Below are 21715 nucleotides of genomic sequence, written 5' to 3'. Positions count from 1 at the left end.
ACCTTTCATTAGCAGACATAACAGGTTTGCACGTTAATGACCGGGCCAATTTTTACAATTCTGACCACTGTCCCTTTATGAGGTTATAACTCTGGAACGCTTCAACAGATCCCAGTGATTCTGACATTGTTTTCTTGGAACATATTGTACTTCATGATAGTGGTAAAAATTCTTTGATAGTACCTGCGTTTGTTTGTGAAAAAAACGGAAATTTGGCGAAAATTATGAAAATTTTACAACTTTGAATTTTTATGCAATTAAATCACAGAGATATGTCACACAAAATACTTAATAAGTAACATTTCCCACATGTTTACTTTACATCAGCACAATTTTGGAACCAAAATTTTTTTTTGTTAGGGAGTTATAAGGGTTAAAAGTTGACCAGCAATTTCTCATTTTTACAACACCATTTTTTTTTAGGGACCACATCTCATTTGAAGTCATTTTGAGGGGTCTATATGATAGAAAACACCCAAGTGTGACACCATTCTAAAAACTGCACCCCTCAAGGTGCTCAAAACCATATTCAAGAACTTTATTAACCCTTCTGGTGCTTCACAGGAATTTTTTGGAATGTTTAAATAAAAATGAACATTTAACTTTTTTTCACAAAAAATTTACTTCAGCTCCAATTTGTTTTATTTTACCAAGGGTAACAGGAGAAAATGGACACCAAAAGTTGTTGTACAATTTGTCCTGAGTACACCGATACCCCATATGTGGGGGTAAACTACTGTTTGGGCGCATGACAGAGCTCGGAAGCGAAGGAGCGCCATTTGACTTTTCAATGCAAAATTGACTGGAATCGAGATGGGACACCATGTTGCGTTTGGAGAGCCCCTGATGTGCCTAAACAATGAAACCCCCCCACAAGTGACACCATTTTGGAAAGTAGACCCCCTAAGGAACTTATCTAGAGGTGTGGTGAGCACTTTGACCCACCAAGTGCTTCACAGAAGTTTATAATGCAGAACCTTAAAAATAAAAAATCATATTTTTTCACAAAAATTATCTTTTCACCCCCAATTTTTTAAGAGAAGAAATTGGACCCCAAAAGTTGTTGTACAATTTGTCCTGAGTACGCTGATACCCCATATGTGGGGGTAAACCACTGTTTGGGCGCATGGGAGAGCTCAGAAGGGAAGGAGCGCCGTTTGACTTTTCAATGCAAAATTTACAGGAATTGAGATGGGACGCCATGTTGCGTTTGGAGAGCCAGTGATGTGCCTAAACATTGAAACCCCCCACAAGTGACACCATTTTGGAAAGTAGACCCCCTAAGGAATTTATCTAGATGTGTTTTGAGCGCTTTGACCCACCAAGGGCTTCACAGAAGTTTATAATGCAGAGCCGTAAAAATAAAACAAAAATTTTTTCCCACAAAAATTATTTTTTAGCCCCCAGTTTTGCATTTTCCTGAGGGTAACAGGAGAAATTGGACCCCAAAATTTGTTGTACTATTTGTCTTGAGTGTGCTGATACCCCATATGTGGGGGTGAACCACTGTTTGGCCGCATGGGAGGGCTCGGAAGGGAAGGAGCGCCATTTGGAATGCAGACTTAGATGGAATGGTCTGCAGGTGTCACATTGCGTTTGCAGAGCCCCTAATGTACCTAAACAGTGGAAACCCCCCACAAGTGACACCATTTTGGAAAGTAGACCCCCTAAGGAACTCATCTAGATGTGTTGTGAGAGCTTTGAACCCCCAAGTGTTTCACTACAGTTTGTAACGCAGAGCCGTGAAAATAAAAAAATAAAAACTTTCCCCCAAAAATTATTTTTTAGACCCCAGTTTTGTATTTTCCCGAGGTTAAGAGAAGAAATTCGACCCCAAAAGTGGTTGTCCAATTTGTCCTGAGTGCGCTGATACCCCATATGTGGGGGGGAACCACTGTTGGCCGCATGGGAGGGCTTGGAAGGGAAGGAGCGCCATTTGGAATGCAGTCCACATGGACATTGCCGTTCTGAACCCTGCTCATACAGGTACTAAACATATGACCAGGTTTTAAATACATCAGATAGGGATTACATACATTAGTTAGGACTGCTCTATATGGGTATACCTTGACATTTGGTAGAGCGGCTTAATATACATTTTTTGCAAAAAACGTATCAACCAAATACCCTGTTTTTTCTATCTTTTTACTAGCACTTGCTGCCCACTGTGATTTTTTTTTGCAACAGAGTGTTTTTGGTTTTACTGTGCTTTTTTGTGTTTTCACACCAACACTATGGTAGCTCTGGCGCCCTCCACCCAACATATTGTTGGTTCTAGTATTAGTCTAGCCCGTTAGTCCCTCCTGCGACCCTTCACCCCTCCACTTATGGTATGGTGTAAGTAGGAGGAGACATTATAGTGGCTCTCTATTGGAATTTAACTGTCTTATAGAAATGGTTTATCAAAACAGCCATTAATGAAGTATATTGTTCGGATAGTCCATCACTTGTGCACTAAGGTTTTCTTTAGGTGTTTCTTTTAAATATTTTTTCACACCAGCAATCCCTTATTATTTATACCCTCCTAGCACAGTGATATGCTCTTGCACAACTATCCTACTCACACAGAAAGCAGAAGTCTGTCCAGCCTGAAGACCAAGTAAGATGGCAATCACCGTGACGGCATGCAGGGCCGCCATCAGGGCATTACTGCCCCGACTGGCGTATGGGGCCCGATGACCAGAGGGGGCCCGGTTTTCCAGTCATCGGGCCCCAGCGGCAGGGCCCTGACGCTTCAGTAACTGAACCTGCGTCTGAGACCCAGGTTCAGTTAAACTCTATAGACGTGCGGGCACCAGGCCCGCACGGCAATAGTTAAAGCGCGCATGTCGCCGGCGAGTGCGTGCTGGAACTGTGAGGACGGAACTTCGACGCAGGAGCACGGCAAGGTAAGGAGAGAGTTTTTATTTTTATTGAAAGCGGTATGGGAGGGCTGGATGGGAGACAAAGGGGGAAGAATAGACACTGGGGGAAAGAATGGAGACACAGGGGTTAAGAATGGAGACACAGGGGGAAGTATGGAGACACAGGAGGCAAGAATGGAGACACAGGGACAAGAATGGAGACAGGGGCAAGAATGGAGACGGGGAAGTATGGAGACACAGGAGGCAAGAATGGAGACACAGGAGGTAAGAATGGAGACACGGGCAAGAATGGAGACACAGGGGGAAGTATGGAAGCACAGGAGGCAGGAATGGAAACACGGGGCAAGAATTAAGACACAGGGGCAAGAATGGAGACACAGGGGCAAGAATGGAGACACGGGGAAGTAGGGAGACACAGGAGGCAAGAATGGAGACACAGGGGGAAGTATGGAGACACAGGAGGCAAGAATGGAGACACGGGGAAGAATGGAGACACAGGAGGCAAGAATGGAGACACAGCAAGAATGGAGACACAGGGCAAGAATGGAGACACAGGGGCAAGAATGGAGACACGGGGAAGTATGGAGACACAGGAGGCAAGAATGGAGACGCGGGCAAGAATGGAGACACGGGCAAGAATGGAGGCAAGAATGGAGACACAGGGCAAGAATGGAGACACAGGGCAAGAATGGAGACACAGGGGCAAGAATGGAGACACGGGGAAGTATGGAGACACAGGAGGCAAGAATGGAGACACGGGCAAGAATGGAGACACGGGCAAGAATGGAGACACGGACAAGAATGGAGACACGGGCAAGAATGGAGACACGGGCAAGAATGGAGACACGGGCAAGAATGGAGACACGGGCAAGAATGGAGACACAGGGAAGAATGGAGACTCGGGGGGGGGGAGACTGGAGACTCGGGGGGAAGAATGGAGACTCGAGGGGGAAGAATGGAGACTCGGGGGGGAAGAATGGAGACTCGGGGGGAAGAATGGAGACAGGAGGCAAGAATGGAGACATGGGCAAGAATGGAGACATGGGCAAGAATGGAGGCACGGGCAAGAATGGAGACACGGGGGGGAAGAATGGAGACACGGGCGGGAAGAATGGAGACATGGGGAGGCAAGAATGGAGACATGGGGAGGCAAGAATGGAGACACGGGCAAGAATGGAGACATGGGCAAGAATGGAGACACGGGCAAGAGTGGAGACACGGGCAAGAATGGAGACTCGGGGGGGAAGAATGGAGACTCGGGGGGGGGGAAATGGAGACTCGGGGGGTGAAGAATGGAGACTCAGGGGGGGAAGAATGGAGACTCGGGGGAGAAGAATGGAGACTCGGGGGGAAGAATGGAGACACGGGGGGAAGAATGGAGACACGGGCAAGAATGGAGACACGGGCAAGAATGGAGACACGGGGGGAAGAATGGAGACACAAGAGGCAAGAATGGAGACACAGGGGCAAGAATGGAGACACGGGCAAGAATGGAGACACAGGGGCAAGAATGGAGACACAGGGGCAAGAATGAAGATACAGGGGCAAGAATGGAGATACAGGGGCAAGAATGGAGACACGGGGCAAGAATGGAGACACAGGGGCAAGAATGGAGACACGGGGCAAGAATGGAGACACGGGGAGGAATGGAGACACAGGAGGCAAGAGTGGAGACACGGGGCAAGAATGGAGACACAGGGGGCAAGAATGGAGACACAGGGGGCAAGAATGGAGACATGGGCAAGAATGGAGACACGGGGGGAAGAATGGAGACTTGGGGGGGAGAATGGAGACTTGGGGGGGAAGAATGGAGACTCGGGGGGCAAGAATGGAGACACAGGGGCAAGAATGGAGACACAGGGGCAAGAATGGAGACACGGGCAAGAATGGAGACACAGGGGCAAGAATGAAGATACAGGGGCAAGAATGGAGACACAGGGGCAAGAATGGAGACACGGGCAAGAATGGAGACACAGGGGCAAGAATGGAGATACAGGGGCAAGAATGGAGACACGGGGCAAGAATGGAGACACAGGGGCAAGAATGGAGACACGGGCAAGAATGGAGACACGGGGAGGAATGGAGACACGGGCAAGAATGGAGACACAGGGGGAAGTATGGAGGCACAAAAGGCAGGAATGGAAACACGGGACAAGAATGGAGACACAGGGGGAAGTATGGAGACACAGGAGGCAAGAATGGAGACACGGGCAAGAATGGAGACACGGGCAAGAATGGAGACACGGGCAAGAATGAAGAAATGGGGGGAAGAATGGAGACACAGGGGCAAGAATGGAGACACGGGCAAGAATGGAGACACAGGGGCAAGAATGGAGACACAGGGGCAAGAATGGAGATACAGGGGCAAGAATGGAGACAGGGGCAAGAATGGAGACAGGGGCAAGAATGGAGACACGGAGAGGAATGGAGACACAGGAGGCAAGAATGGAGACACGGGGTAAGAATGGAGACACGGGGCAAGAATGGAGACACAGGGGCAAAAATAGAGACACGGGGAAGTATGGCGACACAGAGAGCAAGAATGGAGACACAGGAGGCCATAATGGAGACATGAGGCAAGAATGGAGGCAGGATCATGGGACAGGATGGATACGATGGGGCAGGATCATGGGTCAGGATGGAGACAGATGGTACAGAATCATGGGACAGGATGGATATGATGGGGCAGGATCATGGGACAGATGGGACAGGAACATGGGACAGATGGTCTGCACATGGTACGGCGGTATTTGTTCCTTGTATGTGATATTATTCGGTCACTGTGGTGGTAATATGCGGTCTGGACATGGTGTGGCGGTATTTGTTCCTTTTTTGTGGTATTATAGTTCACTATGTGGTGGTAATATGTGATCTGGACATGGTGTGGCGGTATTTGTTCCTTGTATGTGATATTATTTGGTCACAGTGGTGGTAACATGGCGTCTGGTCATGGTGCGTTGGTATTTGCCCCTTGTATGTGATATTATTGGTCATTTTAAAAATTGAAAAATAAATAAAAATATACCAAAATTGTATTGGATATTATAACAAATGATTAATAGGTTAGAGTAGAGTAGAACTCGACTAAAAGAGTCTACCTTGTTGTGGTGGAGGCTTAAAAAAATCTTTTGGCCAAAACAAAAGGTGCTAGCTATATGTGTGTGATCTTGTGATGGGAACTGTTAGGCCGGGGTCACACTTGCAAGTCCTGGCACTGCTGCCGACACTCTGGACTGGAGTTTGCGGCTCCATGTATTTCTATGCAGCAGCACGCTCCAGTCCCGAGTGCCGGCGGCAGTGTCAGGACTTAATGAGGGAGACTCGCGCAAGTTTCCCGCATTGAACTCGCAAGTGTGACCCCGGCCTTAATGTGTGATGATTGAGAAGTGGAGTTTTTCCAAGAGAGAGCGGTGGGGCTGTGGACAATTCGAGGGGTGGAGCCTGGACGGAGTCTCAGGGGGGCCCTGAAAATTTAGCCAGTATGGGGCCCTGAAATTCCTAGTGGCAGCCCTGACGGCATGTGAGGACAAGCAGATGGAGGAGCTCCGGCAGAGCGTCCAGCTATTTATCCAGGACCTGAAAGTCGTCCTCAAAATCACCATACATCTCCTGGATAACTTGCTAGACTCTGACTGACTGTCAGTGGGAAAACATTCTCTATAAAACCTCATCTAACCCCTCCCAAACTGGGGGCTAATCACTCACGGCTCCGCTGTGTACATGTAATACACACACGGCTCTGCTCCGTACACCTCATACACACGCGGCTCCGCTCCGTACACCTCATACACACGCGGCTCCGCTCCGTACACCTTGTACACACACGGCTCCGCTCCGTACACCTCGTACACACGTGGCTCCGCTTCGTACACCTCATACACACACGGCTCCGCTCCGTACACCTCATACACACACGGCTCCGCTCCGTACACCTCATACACACACGGCTCTGCTCCGTACACCTCATACACATGCGGCTCTGCTCCGTACACCTCATACACATGCGGCTCTGCTCCGTACACCTCATACACATGCGGCTCTGCTCCGTACACCTCATACACACGCGGCTCCGCTCTGTACACCTTGTACACACACGGCTCCGCTCCGTACACCTCGTACACACGTGGCTCCGCTTCGTACACCTCATACACACACGGCTCCGCTCCGTACATCTCATACACACACGGCTCCGCTCCGTACACCTCATACACACACGGCTCTGCTCCGTACACCTCATACACACGCGGCTCTGCTCCGTACACCTCATACACACGCGGCTCCGCTCCGTACACCTTGTACACACGCGGCTCCGCTCCGTACACCTCGTACACGCGGATCCGCTTCGTACACCTCATACACACACGGCTCCGCTCCGTACACCTCATACACACACGGCTCCGCTCCGTACACCTCGTACACACACGGCTCCGCTCCGTACACCTCATACACACACGGCTCTGCTCCGTACACCTCGTACACACACGGCTCCACTCCGTATACCTCGTACACACACGGCTCCGCTCCGTACACCTCATACACACACGGCTCCGCTCCGTACACCTCGTACACACACGGCTCCGCTCCGTACACCTCATACACACACGGCTCCACTCCGTACACCTCGTACACACACGGCTCTGCTACATCCACACTGTAAACCCCTCCTGACCCCACACATAAACTTCCCCTCATCCAGCACCATGACAACCAGCACAGCAGAGTCCTGCATACACTGAGGCCCCTGATCATGTGACCCCTGACTCCTCCCCTCCTGTGACCTCATCACAGGTCCTGTGCGCACAGAGCAGCCGTAGAAATCTCAGGCCTCGGTGGTCTCCCCCAACTTCTGCTCTTTCTCCTTCTTTTCTTGCAGGGGCCGCAGTGGATTTCATCCTAGATCCGAATAGAAGAGCGATGTTCCTTCAGTCTGATGGTAATTGATGGTGATATTTGTCCAACGGCCACGTTACCGAGTAAATCCAGGACTGTATCAGGTAAAGACCCCAATATCCACAGGTATCCCTTCTAATTGGGGGAAACTCTCACCTCTAATAATCCTCGGACAGTTCTGACAAACACAGTAAAGTGCCCCTTTATGGAGGTGACAGAAAGTCTGTTTAGTCCCTTTAGCTTCATAGTATCAGCTCTAATCCAATGGTGAGAGAGCGATTTACCCTGAAGAGTCACAGATTGTGGGGTTGTTATAAAATGTTATATTTAGGGGGTTTGTGTTGTCTCCTTATAAGAATCACAATGGTTTTGTTCCTTTTCCGCTGATAAATACAAACGACCCAACTATGAAAGACGAGAACCAAGGAAACATGTATAACTCTCATAGTACAGGGCTCCACACAGTGTAATGTTTTTTCATGTAATATATAGAAGCCTATGGGAAAATGCCCCCAAAAAACATCATATCCTGAAAAAAAAACCTGTACATGGAGACATTGGCCTCATATATCTCCTGTCTTGTTGTTCTTACCAACCATCTTTTCTAAAAGCCTCAAACTTCTGTGTGTGAATCAGACCTGAGATCTAACGTGATAGAAGATTACAGTGCGGGGAAGACGGGAAACCTTCATATAGAGGCCGGTGGTGATGGAGTCAGTGACCGACTCTGGACAAATCTGTTTCTAGAGCCGTAGTAGAAGATGAAGATGTCGTCCTCATCATGAAGTAGTTATTTCTCCTGTCACGTGTAATGAATATCTCCTGCAGTATTGCTAATGCCGATTCCAGTGTCGGTAAATGAGACGAGAATTAGCGTTATGGAAGATGAGTCTATGAGGAACGTATTCAGCTGCCGAGTCCGAGGAAGAAACTGCTTGTTGTCTGTGGCCTAAATATATAGGTTTTATTAGTAGATGTCAGGGAAGAAGGCGGTATGTTGTACTATAATAAAAAAATACCATTGCTGCTTGGGTCCCCGCCAGTCTCTGTATTTCCTGCTCAATCCTAACGAACTTGTGATTCCTCCAGCCAATCAGTTGCTCAAGCAGTGAGTAACATCGCCAGTGATTGGGAGCATGGAGGAGATGTCTCAGGTTGGCTTCACATTTGTGGTCGGAAGGGCTGCGGATAGCAGTGTACTTCCTCCCTTCTTCCTCCTTGAAGCTCCGCCTACTCTTTATGTGTCCTGCGTACCTATCTTTAACATTGGGTAAGCAGGGACGTGCGTTGTATGCGGCGATTTGACTTGTGCGGCTACCGGACGGAAGCACAGGATTTGTATGATGTTACATCGGCTCATCTTCTCATTCAGGTCTCTACAATATCGGATCCTCTCAGTGAAGATCTTCTATAGAAGAGAATTTTCCTGATTTACCCATCAAATATGGATATGGACAGAGACAAGATGGCGGAGAGGATATTACACCTCACCCTAGAGATCCTCTTCCGTCTTACTGGAGAGGTGAGAGATTCTGATGACGTCACATTACATCATTCTTATCTATGGGAATAACAGATGGACAGAGCTGGAGAGGTGAGGACTCTGGAAATGTCTGTAGTGAGATTTATTATTGTGTCTCTCCATAACCAGGATTACACAGTAGTGAAGAAGACCTCTAGTGAGAGCTGTCAGGACCCTGTGTCTGAGGGATGGGGAAGACCCCTGAGCCCAGTCACGGGGCCTCCACCTCACCTGATACATGAGAACATCTATGACCAGAAGATCCTAGAACTCACCTACAAGATGATTGAGCTGCTGACTGGAGAGGTGACACTGCTGGGAATGCTGGGACATTATACAGTAACGCTATGAAGGGACCAGGGGATGACGGTATCATTGTATGTGTCAGATTCCTATAAGGTAATATTAACTTAGTACTAAACTTAAGGACGCTTGAACAGAAGGATTTATTTTTCAGTATACACAAAACGTTTCGGTTGATATAGAACCTTCTTCAATTAAGTATTTAATTGTGCGTCTGGTGGTACGCCTGCTCGCAACATGGACTTCTAATATATTTTACCGCATACCACGGTTCCCATATTTTCCTCATAGATTCCTCTTGCCAGTTTCATCCGAGAACTATGCACTATATGCACAATTAAATACGTAACTGAAGAAGGTTCTATATGAACCGAAACGTTTTGTGTATACTGAAAAATAAATCCTTCTGTTCAAGCATCCTTAAGTTGAGTGCCAAGTTATATTTATAATGTGTATGGCTTGGGAGCCTAACTTTAGCACCACTTCGTAGCTGTGTTCACGGTGTTTTTTCACATATATAGGTTCCTATAAGGTGTCAGGATGTCTCCGTCTATTTATCCATGGAGGAGTGGGAGTATTTAGAAGGACACAAATATCTGTACAAGAACGTCATGATGGAGGTTCCCCAGCCCCTCACATCACCAGGTAATAGACAGGACTAAATACACACAGCCTATAATTATCTGTATGTAAAGAATGAATTCAGTCCCTGTATGTGTTTCCTCCAGATCTATCCAGTAAGAGGACAACACCAGAGAGATGTCCCCGTCCTCTTCTTCCAGAGGACTGTAAACAAGAAGATCCCAATGTTCCTCAGAATCATCAGGTAGATGGAGAGGGGTCATGAGATCTCCCCTATGATGTGTAGACGGCTGTGAAGGTCTTGTGCTCAGTCTTGTTTTATCCACCAGTATTATATGTTTTTTTTTTTGTTATCGCCACGACAGCACCCACTGAGCGAGGGGATCCGCCCCCAGGATCAGGAAACCTACAGATAAAAAGGGGTGGTCCCCCTCGCCTCCTATGTTGGTTTCCTGTTCCTGCGGGATCCTGCAGGGGAAAGGTTACCTGGGCCTGTGCCTGCCACCTGTGCGGTGTTTGGGGATCGGCAGGGGCTGCGGCACCAGAAGCAGCATCAGGGGAGCCCTGCCTGTCCGACTCCCCCCTCGTCTGATGGTGGATAATGTGAGGCCAGGATCCGGAAGAGGCTGTCCTGGCTCACGCGGTGCAGTAGGACCAGACTGGCACTCATCTTGTGGAGCTGGATGCGTGCATCGGCCGACCTGCTCCTCCATCAGGCAGTGCTTCCAGGTTTCGGCCCACGCATACGTACTGCTCATTCAGCATTCCTGAACCGAAATTGCTTGGGTTCACTTCCGGGGGTCAGGGGAGGCTTGTTCCGGAGATGGACGGACTGAAAGTATAAGATCCGGGGGCCTCCTGCTGCCGATGTGTCCCAAAGATGTCCTCTCCAGGAGAATCTAAGGTGCACCCACAAGTGGTGGAAGTGCAGCCGAACAGCAATCCCAAGAGCAGCAGTGGGCGCTCCCGAGATGGTGACTCCACTGACAAGAGGGTACGGAGTAAGAGAGCTGAACCTTCTAGAACTCGTGCTGTGCCTCCGCTTCCAGAACCGGTACCACATCACAGCTTCACTGGGTGAGTGTTACATGACTCTGCCTACTAAGCTGATTCACCTTCTTTCTGTGTACCTCCCCTTCAGCCTAAGAAATCTAAAAAATCCAAGCACAAAGAATGTGCCTCCTGCTCTCAACCCCTTCCTGACATCTATCTTAAAAGACTGTGTCAGAGTTGTATCAGCCAGACGTTAGAGGAGGAGTCCTCGGTTAGATCCACTGATATACGATTAATGATGAGAGGAACTTCAGTCCTTAGGATGTTCAAACAGGCCTAAGAAACATAAGTCCAAAGCAAGGAGTGTTACCCCTGTCTCCAGTTCTGCTTCCGGTACCGACCAGGCAGGATCCTCTGGTGCTTCTGATTCATTATCATCTGGTGAAGAAGGGCTATCTTGTTTTCCCATAGAGAGTATGGATAACTTGGTGAAATCAGTTAGAAATACCATGGGGCTTTCAGAGGCAACAGAGGCTAGATCTATGCAGGAAATTACATTTACAGTTCTTTCGTAGAAAAAGAGACGTGCTTTCCCCTTTATTGGTGCGTAGAAGGATTTGGTCAGGAAGGAATGGAGCAAGCAGGGGCAGCGTGAGGGTTCCTCTCTTTATTTTCCAATAGGAGATATCCCTTTGTCTCTTTGAGGATGATAACCTGACAGCTTGGTTCAAGATTCCCAAGGTGGACTCAGCAGTGGCCTCAACTTCTAGGCATTCTGTGCTGCCTGTAGAAGATTCTGGAGTCTTATCTGACCCTCTAGATCGCAAAGCAGATACATTACTTAAAAGATCATGGGAGTCCTACAACAGAGCCTTTAGACCGGCTATATCCAGCACATGTACAGCAAGGTCAATACTTTTTTTTTTTTTTTTTAATTTAAATAGATTTTTATTAAGAATAAACATAAACATTACATTTTCCTCCACATTCCAATATGTTACATACAAAGTTTTCCAATTTTCGAAGCCACCAACAAACCCCCCCCCCCCCCCAAGGACAGCTCATCTCCATTGGAACTTCTATATCAGACATTAATGACTCTTTAACCCCTTTACCCCCAAGGGTTGTTTGCACGTTAATGACCGGGCCAATTTTTACAATTCTGACCACTGTCCCTTTATGTGGTTATAACTCTGGAACGCTTCAACGGATCCCAGTGATTCTGACATGGTTTGCTCGGGATATATTGTACTTCATGATAGTGGTAAAAATTCTTTGATAATACCTGCGTTTATTTGTGAAAAAAACGGAAATTTGGCGAAAATTATGAAAATGTCGCAATTTTCCAACTTTGAATTTTTATGCAATTAAATCACAGAGATATGTCACACAAAATACTTAATAAGTAACATTTCCCACATGTTTACATCAACATCAGCACAATTTTGGAACCAAATTTTTTTTTTTTGTTAGGGAGTTATAAGGGTTAAAAGTTGACCAGCAATTTCTCATTTTTACAACACCATTTTTTTTTAGGGACCACATCTCATTTGAAGTCATTTTGAGGGGTCTACATGATAGAAAATACCCAAGTGTGACACCATTCTAAAAACTGCACCCCTCAAGGTGCTCAAAACCATATTCAATAAGTTTATTAACCCTTCTGGTGCTTCACAGGAATTTTTGGAATGTTTAAATAAAAATGAGCATTTAACATTTTTTCACAAAAAATTTACTTCAGCTCCAGTTTGTTTTATTTTACCAAGGGTAACAGGAGAAAATGGATGCCAAAAGTTGTTGTACAATTTGTCCTGAGTACACCGGTACCCCATATGTGGGGGTGAACCACTGTTTGGGCGCATGACAGAGCTCGGAAGCGAAGGAGCGCCATTTGACTTTTCAATGCAAAATTGACTGGAATCGAAATGGGACACCATGTTGCGTTTGGAGAGCCCCTGATGTGCCTAAACATTGAAACCCCCCACAAGTGACACCATTTTGGAAAGTAGACCCCCTAAGGAACTTATCTAGAGGTGTGGTGAGCACTTTGACCCACCAAGTGCTTCACAGAAGTTTATAATGCAGAACCGTAAAAATAAAAAATCATTTTTTCACAAAAATTATCTTTTCACCCCCAATTTTTTATTTTCCCAAGGGTAAGAGAAGAAATTGGACCACAAAAGTTGTTGTACAATTTGTCCTGAGTACGCTGATACCCCATATGTGGGGGGGAACCACTGTTTGGCCGCATGGGAGGGCTCGGAAGGGAAGGCGCTCCATTTGGAATGCAGACTTAGATGGAATGGTCTGCAGGTGTCACATTGCGTTTGCAGAGCCCATAATGTACCTAAACAGTAGAAACCCCCCACAAGTGACACCATATTGGAAACTAGACCCCCCAGGGAACTCATCTAGATGTGTTGTGAGAGCTTTGAACCCCCAAGTGTTTCACTACAGTTTGTAACGCAGAGCCGTGAAAATAAAAAATCTTTTTTTTCCCCACAAAAATTATTTTTTAGCCCTCAGTTTTGTATTTTCACAAGGGTAACAGGAGAAATTGGACCCCAATTGTTGTTGTCCTATTTGTCCTGAGTACGCTGATACCCCATATGTTGGGGTAAACCCCTGTTTGGGCACATGGGAGAGCTCGGAAGGGAAGGAGCACTGTTTTACTTTTTCAACACAGAATTGGCTGGAATTGAGATCGGACGCCATGTCGCGTTTGGAGAGCCCCTGATGTGCCTAAACAGTGGAAACCCCTCAATTATAACTGAAACCCTAATCCAAACACACCCCTAACCCTAATCCCAACAGTAACCCTAACCACACCTCTAACCCTGACACACCCCTAACCCTAATCCCAACCCTATTCCCAACTATAAATGTAATCTAAACTCTAACTGTAACTGTAGCCCCAACCCTAGCCCTAACCCTAGCCCTAACCCTAGCCTTAACCATAACCCTAGCCCTAACCCTAACTGTAGCCCTAACCCTAATGGGAAAATGGAAATAAATACATTTTTTTTAATTTTTCCCTAACTAAGGAGGTGATGAAGGGGGGTTTGATTTACTTTTATAGCGGGTTTGTTAGCGGATTTTTATGATTGGCAGCCGTCACACACTGAAAGACGCTTTTTATTGCAAAAAATATTTTTTGCGTTACCACATTTTAAGAGCTATAATTTTTACATATTTTGGTCCACAGAGTCATGTGAGGTCTTGTTTTTTGCGGGACAAGTTGACGTTTTTATTGGTAACATTTTCGGGCACGTGACATTTTTTGATCGCTTTTTATTATGATTTTTGTGAGGCAAAATGACCAAAAACCAGCTATTCATGAATTTCTTTTGGGGGAGGCGTTTATACCGTTCCGCCTTTGGTAAAATTGATACAGCAGTTTTATTCTTCGGGTCAGTACGATTACAGCGGTACCTCATTTATATCATTTTTTTTTTATGTTTTGGCGCTTTTATACGATAAAAACTATTTTATAGAAAAAATAATTATTTTTGCATAGCTTTATTCTCAGGACTATATCTTTTTTTATTTTTTCGCTGATGATGCTGTCTGGCAGCTCTTCTTTTGCGGGACAAGATGACGTTTTCAGCGGTACCATGGTTATTTATATGTCTTTTTGATCGCGTGTTATTCCACTTTTTGTTCGGCGGTATGATAATAAAGCAATGTTTTTTGCCTCTTTTTTTTTTTTTTTCTTACGGTGTTTACTGAAGGGGTTAACTAGTGGGCCAGTTTTATAGGTCGGGTCATTACGGACGCGGCGATACTAAATATGTGTACTTTTATTGTTTTTTTTTTTTTTTATTATTTAGATAAAGAAATGTATTTATGGGAATAATACATTTTTCTCTAGTAGCCTTCCACGACAGCCACCAGGAGGTTGTCTCCATTCCCTAATGGGGGACAGGAAGCACAAGAGGTTAAAAACCCCTCCCACCTCCCATTAACCAGTGTCTTTCCTGTCCCCCATGGGGCATGGAGAGGTTCCTGGTGCGCTGCTGCGGCGGCTCTAGCAGAGTACCTGAATCAGATCTTTCGCCGGGCACTTATGGTCGGGTCCCCCGCGGCTTCCTCCTGCTTTGTGTCTCCCGTCTCCTCCGGATTCTGGGACCGCGTTCCCGGTCCTCCTGCGTCCTCTCGCGGGGACAAAGCTGGCCGGTGAGCCCACCCGGAGGCCTCCCTGAGCTCTCCGGCGTCTCCCCCTCCAGCGCGCGCTGTTCGGCGACCCGGAAGTCAGTGGCGCTCCACTTCCGGGTCGGCGCTCCTGCACAGGAGCGACACAAGTCCAGAGCAATGGATTACCGAACGGCGTGCGAGGCACGCTGCATCCTCGCACGCCTGCCTGGGACTGCGGAGGGGGAGGGGCGGCTAATTGCACACGCTGGTTGCAGACTTATTTTCTATATAAGCTGCGAAGACGTCTCAGGTAAGCCTGCTGTAAGCATGGACTCGTCTTGCCCTGCAGCTGCAGAGCCCAGCGCTCCTCAGGCCCTAGTAAGTACGGCAGAGGGTGTCCCATTTAAAGGTACATAATATACCTTTTCTTACACGGCTTCCTCTCTCATTGCAGGGAGTCAAGCCAGGCCCTAAAAACATTACCAAGCGTAGATGTGCTACCTGTAATGCGAAAATGCCACCAGATTGGGAGAAAAAGTTATGCCAACCTTGTACGGATAAAATCGTCAGAGCGGAACACCCTTCTTTGATTGATGAAATCCGCTCCTTGGTTAGGCAGGAGGTTCAAACCTCCTTGGCTACACTCGCCCCACCTCCACCTCCGCCACCATCCTCACCTGGTCCATCTCTCCCCAAAAAGAGGAAAATCCAGGAGTACTCTGAGTCAGAGTCTGAGGAGTCCTATACGTCCTCCTCTGTCAAGTGGGAAGACACGTTACCCCATAAATCTGCGGAGATCAGGAAATACCTTTTTTCCTCAGAATATATTGAGGATTTGGTATCGGCTGTGAGGAACACAATGGGGCTAAAAGAGGAATCAGTGCCTCAGTCTATACAAGACGAGCTGTTTGGTATACATACTGAAAAGCAGCCCGGGTTTCCCGTCCATAAAAGCATAATTGATATGATTAATAATGAATGGGAATTACCCGAGAAACGGCTAACAACGCCTCCAGATTTTAAGCACCGATTTCCTCTTGATGAAGACTCAATAAAATGGAACATTCCAAAAATTGATGTCCAAGTGGCTAGAGTGGCTAAAAAGACGGCTCTGCCGTTCGAGGATTCTTCCCAATTAGAAGACCCCTTGGATAGGAAGATTGAGAGTCTTCTCAAAAAATCCTGGGAAACGTCTACCTCAGCCCTCCAGTACAATATAGCATCCACATGTGTTGCCCGCTCGCTCTTCCGTTGGATAGAAGAGTTAGAAAGCCACATCTCTCAGGGTACCCCAAGAGAAGAAGTACTGGACTCTTTGCCTATCTTGCACAGAGCAACAGGATTCCTTGCAGACGCCTCACTGGAATCTATCCGTGTGGCCGCCAGATCCTTGGTCCAGACAAATTCAGCCAGAAGAGCTCTCTGGTTAAAAATGTGGAGCGGAGATGTTACGTCAAAAATAAAACTGTGTTCTATTCCCTTTAAGGGTGAATATGTGTTTGGGCCCTCCTTAGATGATATCTTAGAGAAAGCCACAGACAGAAAGAAAACCCTCCCTGAACAGAAGCCTCCCAGGAAGCGTTTTTTTCGGCCCTCCCAGCCCCACCCCTCCCAGGGTAGAGGGAAAGGAAAATCCGGAAGGTGGAGTTATGCTAAGGGGAAGCCTAAAAACATCCTTATTCCCCAACAAACACAACAAGAGAAGCAATGACTCCGATCCGGTAGGGGGGAGGCTTTCGGACTTTGTCCACAGTTGGCAGAATATCTCCAACAGCCCCTGGGTGGTGAGTGTTATCCAACAGGGTCTGCTGATAGAGTTCGATGCGCCTCCTCCCAGGATCGTAAGAGTCACCTCCCTGTCATCTCGGGAGACTCAAAAGTTGATGATGGCCGGAATTCAGGACTTGCTAAACTCAAGAGCTATTTCCTTGGTTCCAGTGAACGAGCGGGGGGAAGGCCACTATTCCCGTATCTTCATAGTAAAAAAGCCTTCCGGACAATCTCGGATTATAATAAATCTGAAGGCTCTCAACAGATACATAACATACCGCAAGTTCAAGATGGAATCAGTAAAAACAGCCATCCCTCTAATAGCTCCTCACTCATATATGGCAACAATAGACCTCAAGGATGCCTATTTCCATATTCCAATACATCCTTGCCACAGGAAATACCTGAGATTTGCGGTTCAATTCAACCAAAAGATCTTACATTTTCAGTACAACGTTCTCCCCTTCGGGATCTCCTCAGCCCCAAGGGTGTTCTCCAGAGTCATGGCGGAAGCAGTAGCCCATATCAGGAGTCAAGACATCGCCATAGTCCCGTACTTAGACGACCTGTTAATAATTGGTCCTTCCGCCGAAGTTCTCAATCAGAGAGTTTCCAAAACTCTGAACATCTTACAGGGGTTGGGTTGGATTCCAAACCTGAAAAAATCTCGGCTGTCACCATCAAAGGTGAGGAAATTCCTTGGAGTCCTCCTGGATTCAGAAGGTCAAAAGTCCTTCTTACCAGAGGAACATCGGATAAATTTAATTTCCAAGGTCTCACACTTCAGGAAACAACGTTCTCCGACCTTACGAACTGCGATGTCTCTTCTGGGATCGATGACGGCCTGTATACAATCAGTCCAGTGGGCTCAGAGCCACTCCAGAGTTCTGCAGGCGCACATCTTAGGGAACTGGAACGGGAATCCAAATTCCTTAACCCCTCTGTGACCTTAGACGTACTATCCCGTCGAGGTGCCCTGGGCTTATCTGACCCTGGACGGGATAGTACGTCATAGCCGATCGGCCGCGCTCACGGGGGGAGCGCGGCCGATCGCGGCCGGGTGTCAGCTGCTTATCGCAGCTGACATCCGGCACTATGTGCCAGGAGCGGTCACGGACCGCCCCCGGCACATTAACCCCCGGCACACCGCGATCAAAGATGATCGCGATGTGCCGGCGGTGCAGGGAAGCACCGCGCAGGGAGGGGGCTCCCCGCGGGCTTCCCTGAGCCCCCCGCAGCAACGCGATGTGATCGCGTTGCTGCGAGGGTCTCCTCACCTCCCTCCCTGCTCGAGCCCCGGATCCAAGATGGCCGCGGATCCGGGTCCTGCAGGGAGGGAGGTGGCTTCACAGAGCCTGCTCAGAGCAGGCACTGTGAAGCCTGCAGCGCTGCATGTCAGATCAGTGATCTGACAGAGTGCTGTGCAAACTGTCAGATCACTGATCTGTGATGTCCCCCCCTGGGACAAAGTAAAAAAGTAAAAAAAAAAATTTCCAAATGTGTAAAAAAAATAAAAAAAAAATATTCCAAAATAATGAAAAAAAAAAAAAATATTATTCCCATAAATACATTTCTTCATCTAAATAAAAAAAAAAAAAACAATAAAAGTACACATATTTAGTATCGCCGCGTCCGTAACGACCCGACCTATAAAACTGTCCCACTAGTTAACCCCTTCAGTAAACACCGTAAGAAAAAAAAAAAAAAGAGGCAAAAAACAACGCTTTATTATCATACCGCCGAACAAAAAGTGGAATAACACGCGATCAAAAGGACAGATATAAATAACCATGGTACCGCTGAAAGCGTCATATTGTCCCGCAAAAAAAGAGCCGCCATACAGCATCATCAGCGAAAAAATAAAAAAGTTATAGTCCTGAGAATAAAGCGATGCAAAAATAATTATTTTTTCTGTAAAATAGTTTTTATCGTATAAAAGCGCCAAACCATAAAAAAATGATATAAATGAGGTATCGCTGTAATCGTACTGACCCGAAGAATAAAACTGATTTATCAATTTTACCAAACGCGGAACGGTATAAACGCCTCCCCCAATAGAAATTCATGAATAGCTGGCTTTTGGTCATTCTTCCTCACAAAAATCGGAATAAAAAGCGATTAAAAAAATGTCACGTGCCCAAAAATGTTTTCAATAAAAACGTCAACTCGTCCCGCAAAAAACAAGACCTCACATGACTCTGTGGACCAAAATATGGAAAAATTATAGCTCTCAAAATGTGGTATTGCAAAAAATATTTTTTGCAATAAAAAGGGTCTTTCAGTGTGTGACGGCTGCCAATCATAAAAATCCGCTAAAAAACTCGCTATAAAAGTAAATCAAACCCCCCTTCATCACCCCCTTAGTTAGGGAAAAATAAAAAAAAATGTATTTATTTCCATTTTCCCATTAGGGTTAGGGCTAGGGCTAGGGTTAGGGCTAGGGTTAGGGCTAGGGTTAGGGTTAGGGCTAGGGTTAGGGTTAGGGCTAGGGTTAGGGCTAGGGTTAGGGTTAGGGCTAGGGTTAGGGCTAGGGTTAGGGCTAGGATTAGGGTTAGGGCTAGGGTTAGGGCTAGGATTAGGGTTAGGGTTGGGGCTACAGTTAGGGTTGGGGCTAAAGTTAGGGTTTAGATTACATTTACAGTTGGGAATAGGGTTGGGATTAGGGTTAGAAGTGTGTCAGGGTTAGAGGTGTGGTTAGGGTTACCGTTGGAATTAGGGTTAGGGGTGTGTTTAGATTAGGGTTTCAGTTATAATTGGGGGGTTTCCACTGTTTCGGCACATCAGGGGCTCTCCAAACACGACATGGCGTCCGATCTCAATTCCAGCCAATTCTGCGTTGAAAAAGTAAAACAGTGCTCCTTCCCTTCCGAGCTCTCCTGTGTGCCCAAACAGGGGTTTACCCCAACATATGGGGTATCAGCGTACTCAGGACAAATTGGACAACAACTTTTGTGGACCAATTTCTCCTGTTACCCTTGGGAAAATACAAAACTGGGGGCTAAAAAATAATTTTTGTGGGAAAACAAAAAGATTTTTTATTTTCACGGCTCTATAAACTGTAGTGAAACACTTGGGGGTTCAAAGTTCTCACAACACATCTAGATAAGTTCATTGAGGGGTCTAGTTTCCAATATGGGGTCACTTGTGGGGGGTTTCTACTGTTTAGGTACATTAGGGGCTCTGCAAACGCAATGTGACGCCTGCAGACCAATCCATCTAAGTCTGCATTCCAAATGATGCTCCTTCCCTTCCGAGCCCTCCCATGCGCCCAAACGGTGGTTCCCCCCCACATATCGGGTATCAGCGTACTCAGGACAAATTGGACAACAACATTTAGGGTCCAATTTCTCCTGCTAACCTTGGAAAAATACAAAACTGGGGGCTAAAATATAATTTTTGTGGAAAAAAAAATATTTTTTATTTGCATGGCTCTGCGTTATAAACTGTAGTGAAATACTTGGGGGTTCAAAGCTCTTACAACACATCAAGATGAGTTCCTTAGGGGGTCTACTTTCCAAAATGGTGTCACTTGTGGGGGGTTTCTACTGTTTAGGTACATTAGGGGCTCTGCAAACGCAATGTGACGCCTGCAGACCATTCCATCTAAGTCTGCATTCCAAATGGCGCTCCTTCCCTTCCGAACCCTCCCATGCGCCCAAACGGTGGTTCCCCCCCACATATGGGGTATCAGCGTACTCAGGACAAATTGGACAACAACTTTTGGGGTCCAATTTCTCCTGTTACCCTAGGGAAAATACAAAACTGGGGGCTAAAAAATAATTTTTGTGGGAAAAAAATTTTGTTTTATTTTTATGGCTCTGCATTATAAACTTCTGTGAAGCACTTGGTGGGTCAAAGTGCTCACCACACCTCTAGATAAGTTCCTTAGGGGGTCTACTTTCCAAAATGGTGTCACTTGTGGGGGGTTTCAATGTTTAGGCACATCAGTGGCTCTCCAAACGCAACATGGCGTCCCATCTCAATTTCTGTCAATTTTGCATTGAAAAGTCAAACTGCGCTCCTTCCCTTCCGAGCTCTCCCATGCGCCCAAACAGTGGTTTACTGCCACATATGGGGTATCAGCGTACTCAGGACAAATTGGACAACAACTTTTGAGGTCCAATTTCTTCTCTTACCCTTGGAAAAATAAAAAATTGGGGGCAAAAATATAATTTTTGTGAAAAAATATGATTTTTTATTTTTACGGTTCTGCATTATAAACTTCTGTGAAGCACTTGGTGGGTCAAAGTGCTCACCACACATCCAGATAAGTTCCTTAGGGGGTCTACTTTCCAAAATGGTGTCACTTGTGGGGGGTTTCAATGTTTAGGCACATCAGTGGCTCTCCAAACGCAACATGGCGTCCCATCTCAATTTCTGTCAATTTTGCATTGAAAAGTCAAATAGCGCTCCTTCCCTTCCGAGCTCTCCCATGCGCCCAAACAGTGGTTTACTGCCACATATGGGGTATCAGCGTACTCAGGACAAATTGGACAACAACTTTTTGGGTCCAATTTCTCCTGTTACCCTTGGTAAAATAAAACAAATTGGAGCTGAAGTAAATTTTTTGTGTAAAAAAGTTAAATGTTCATTTTTATTTAAACATTCCAAAAATTCCTATTAAACACCTGAAGGGTTAATAAACTTCTTGAATGTG

General features: G+C 46.5%; 1 protein-coding gene across 1 annotated transcript in view; it reads left to right on the top strand.

The window, feature by feature from the left end:
• The first annotated feature begins 7665 nt into the window (after nt 1-7665).
• The window catches only part of LOC138663212 (zinc finger protein 1 homolog), a 67131-nt gene continuing 53081 nt past the window's right edge, over nt 7666-21715 (top strand). Inside the window, exons 1-5 of the mRNA XM_069749374.1 lie at nt 7666-7858; nt 9127-9276; nt 9406-9582; nt 10101-10224; nt 10308-10405. Of these exons, the coding sequence (XP_069605475.1) occupies nt 9199-9276; nt 9406-9582; nt 10101-10224; nt 10308-10405 (477 nt within the window). The 5' untranslated portion in view covers nt 7666-7858; nt 9127-9198. The remainder of the gene's footprint in view (nt 7859-9126; nt 9277-9405; nt 9583-10100; nt 10225-10307; nt 10406-21715) is intronic.

The sequence above is a fragment of the Ranitomeya imitator genome, chromosome 2 (assembly GCF_032444005.1).
Source record: "Ranitomeya imitator isolate aRanImi1 chromosome 2, aRanImi1.pri, whole genome shotgun sequence".
Classification (NCBI taxonomy): domain Eukaryota; kingdom Metazoa; phylum Chordata; class Amphibia; order Anura; family Dendrobatidae; genus Ranitomeya; species Ranitomeya imitator.
Note: the sequence above shows the minus strand (reverse complement) of the source record. Positions and strands in the feature narration are given on the sequence as shown.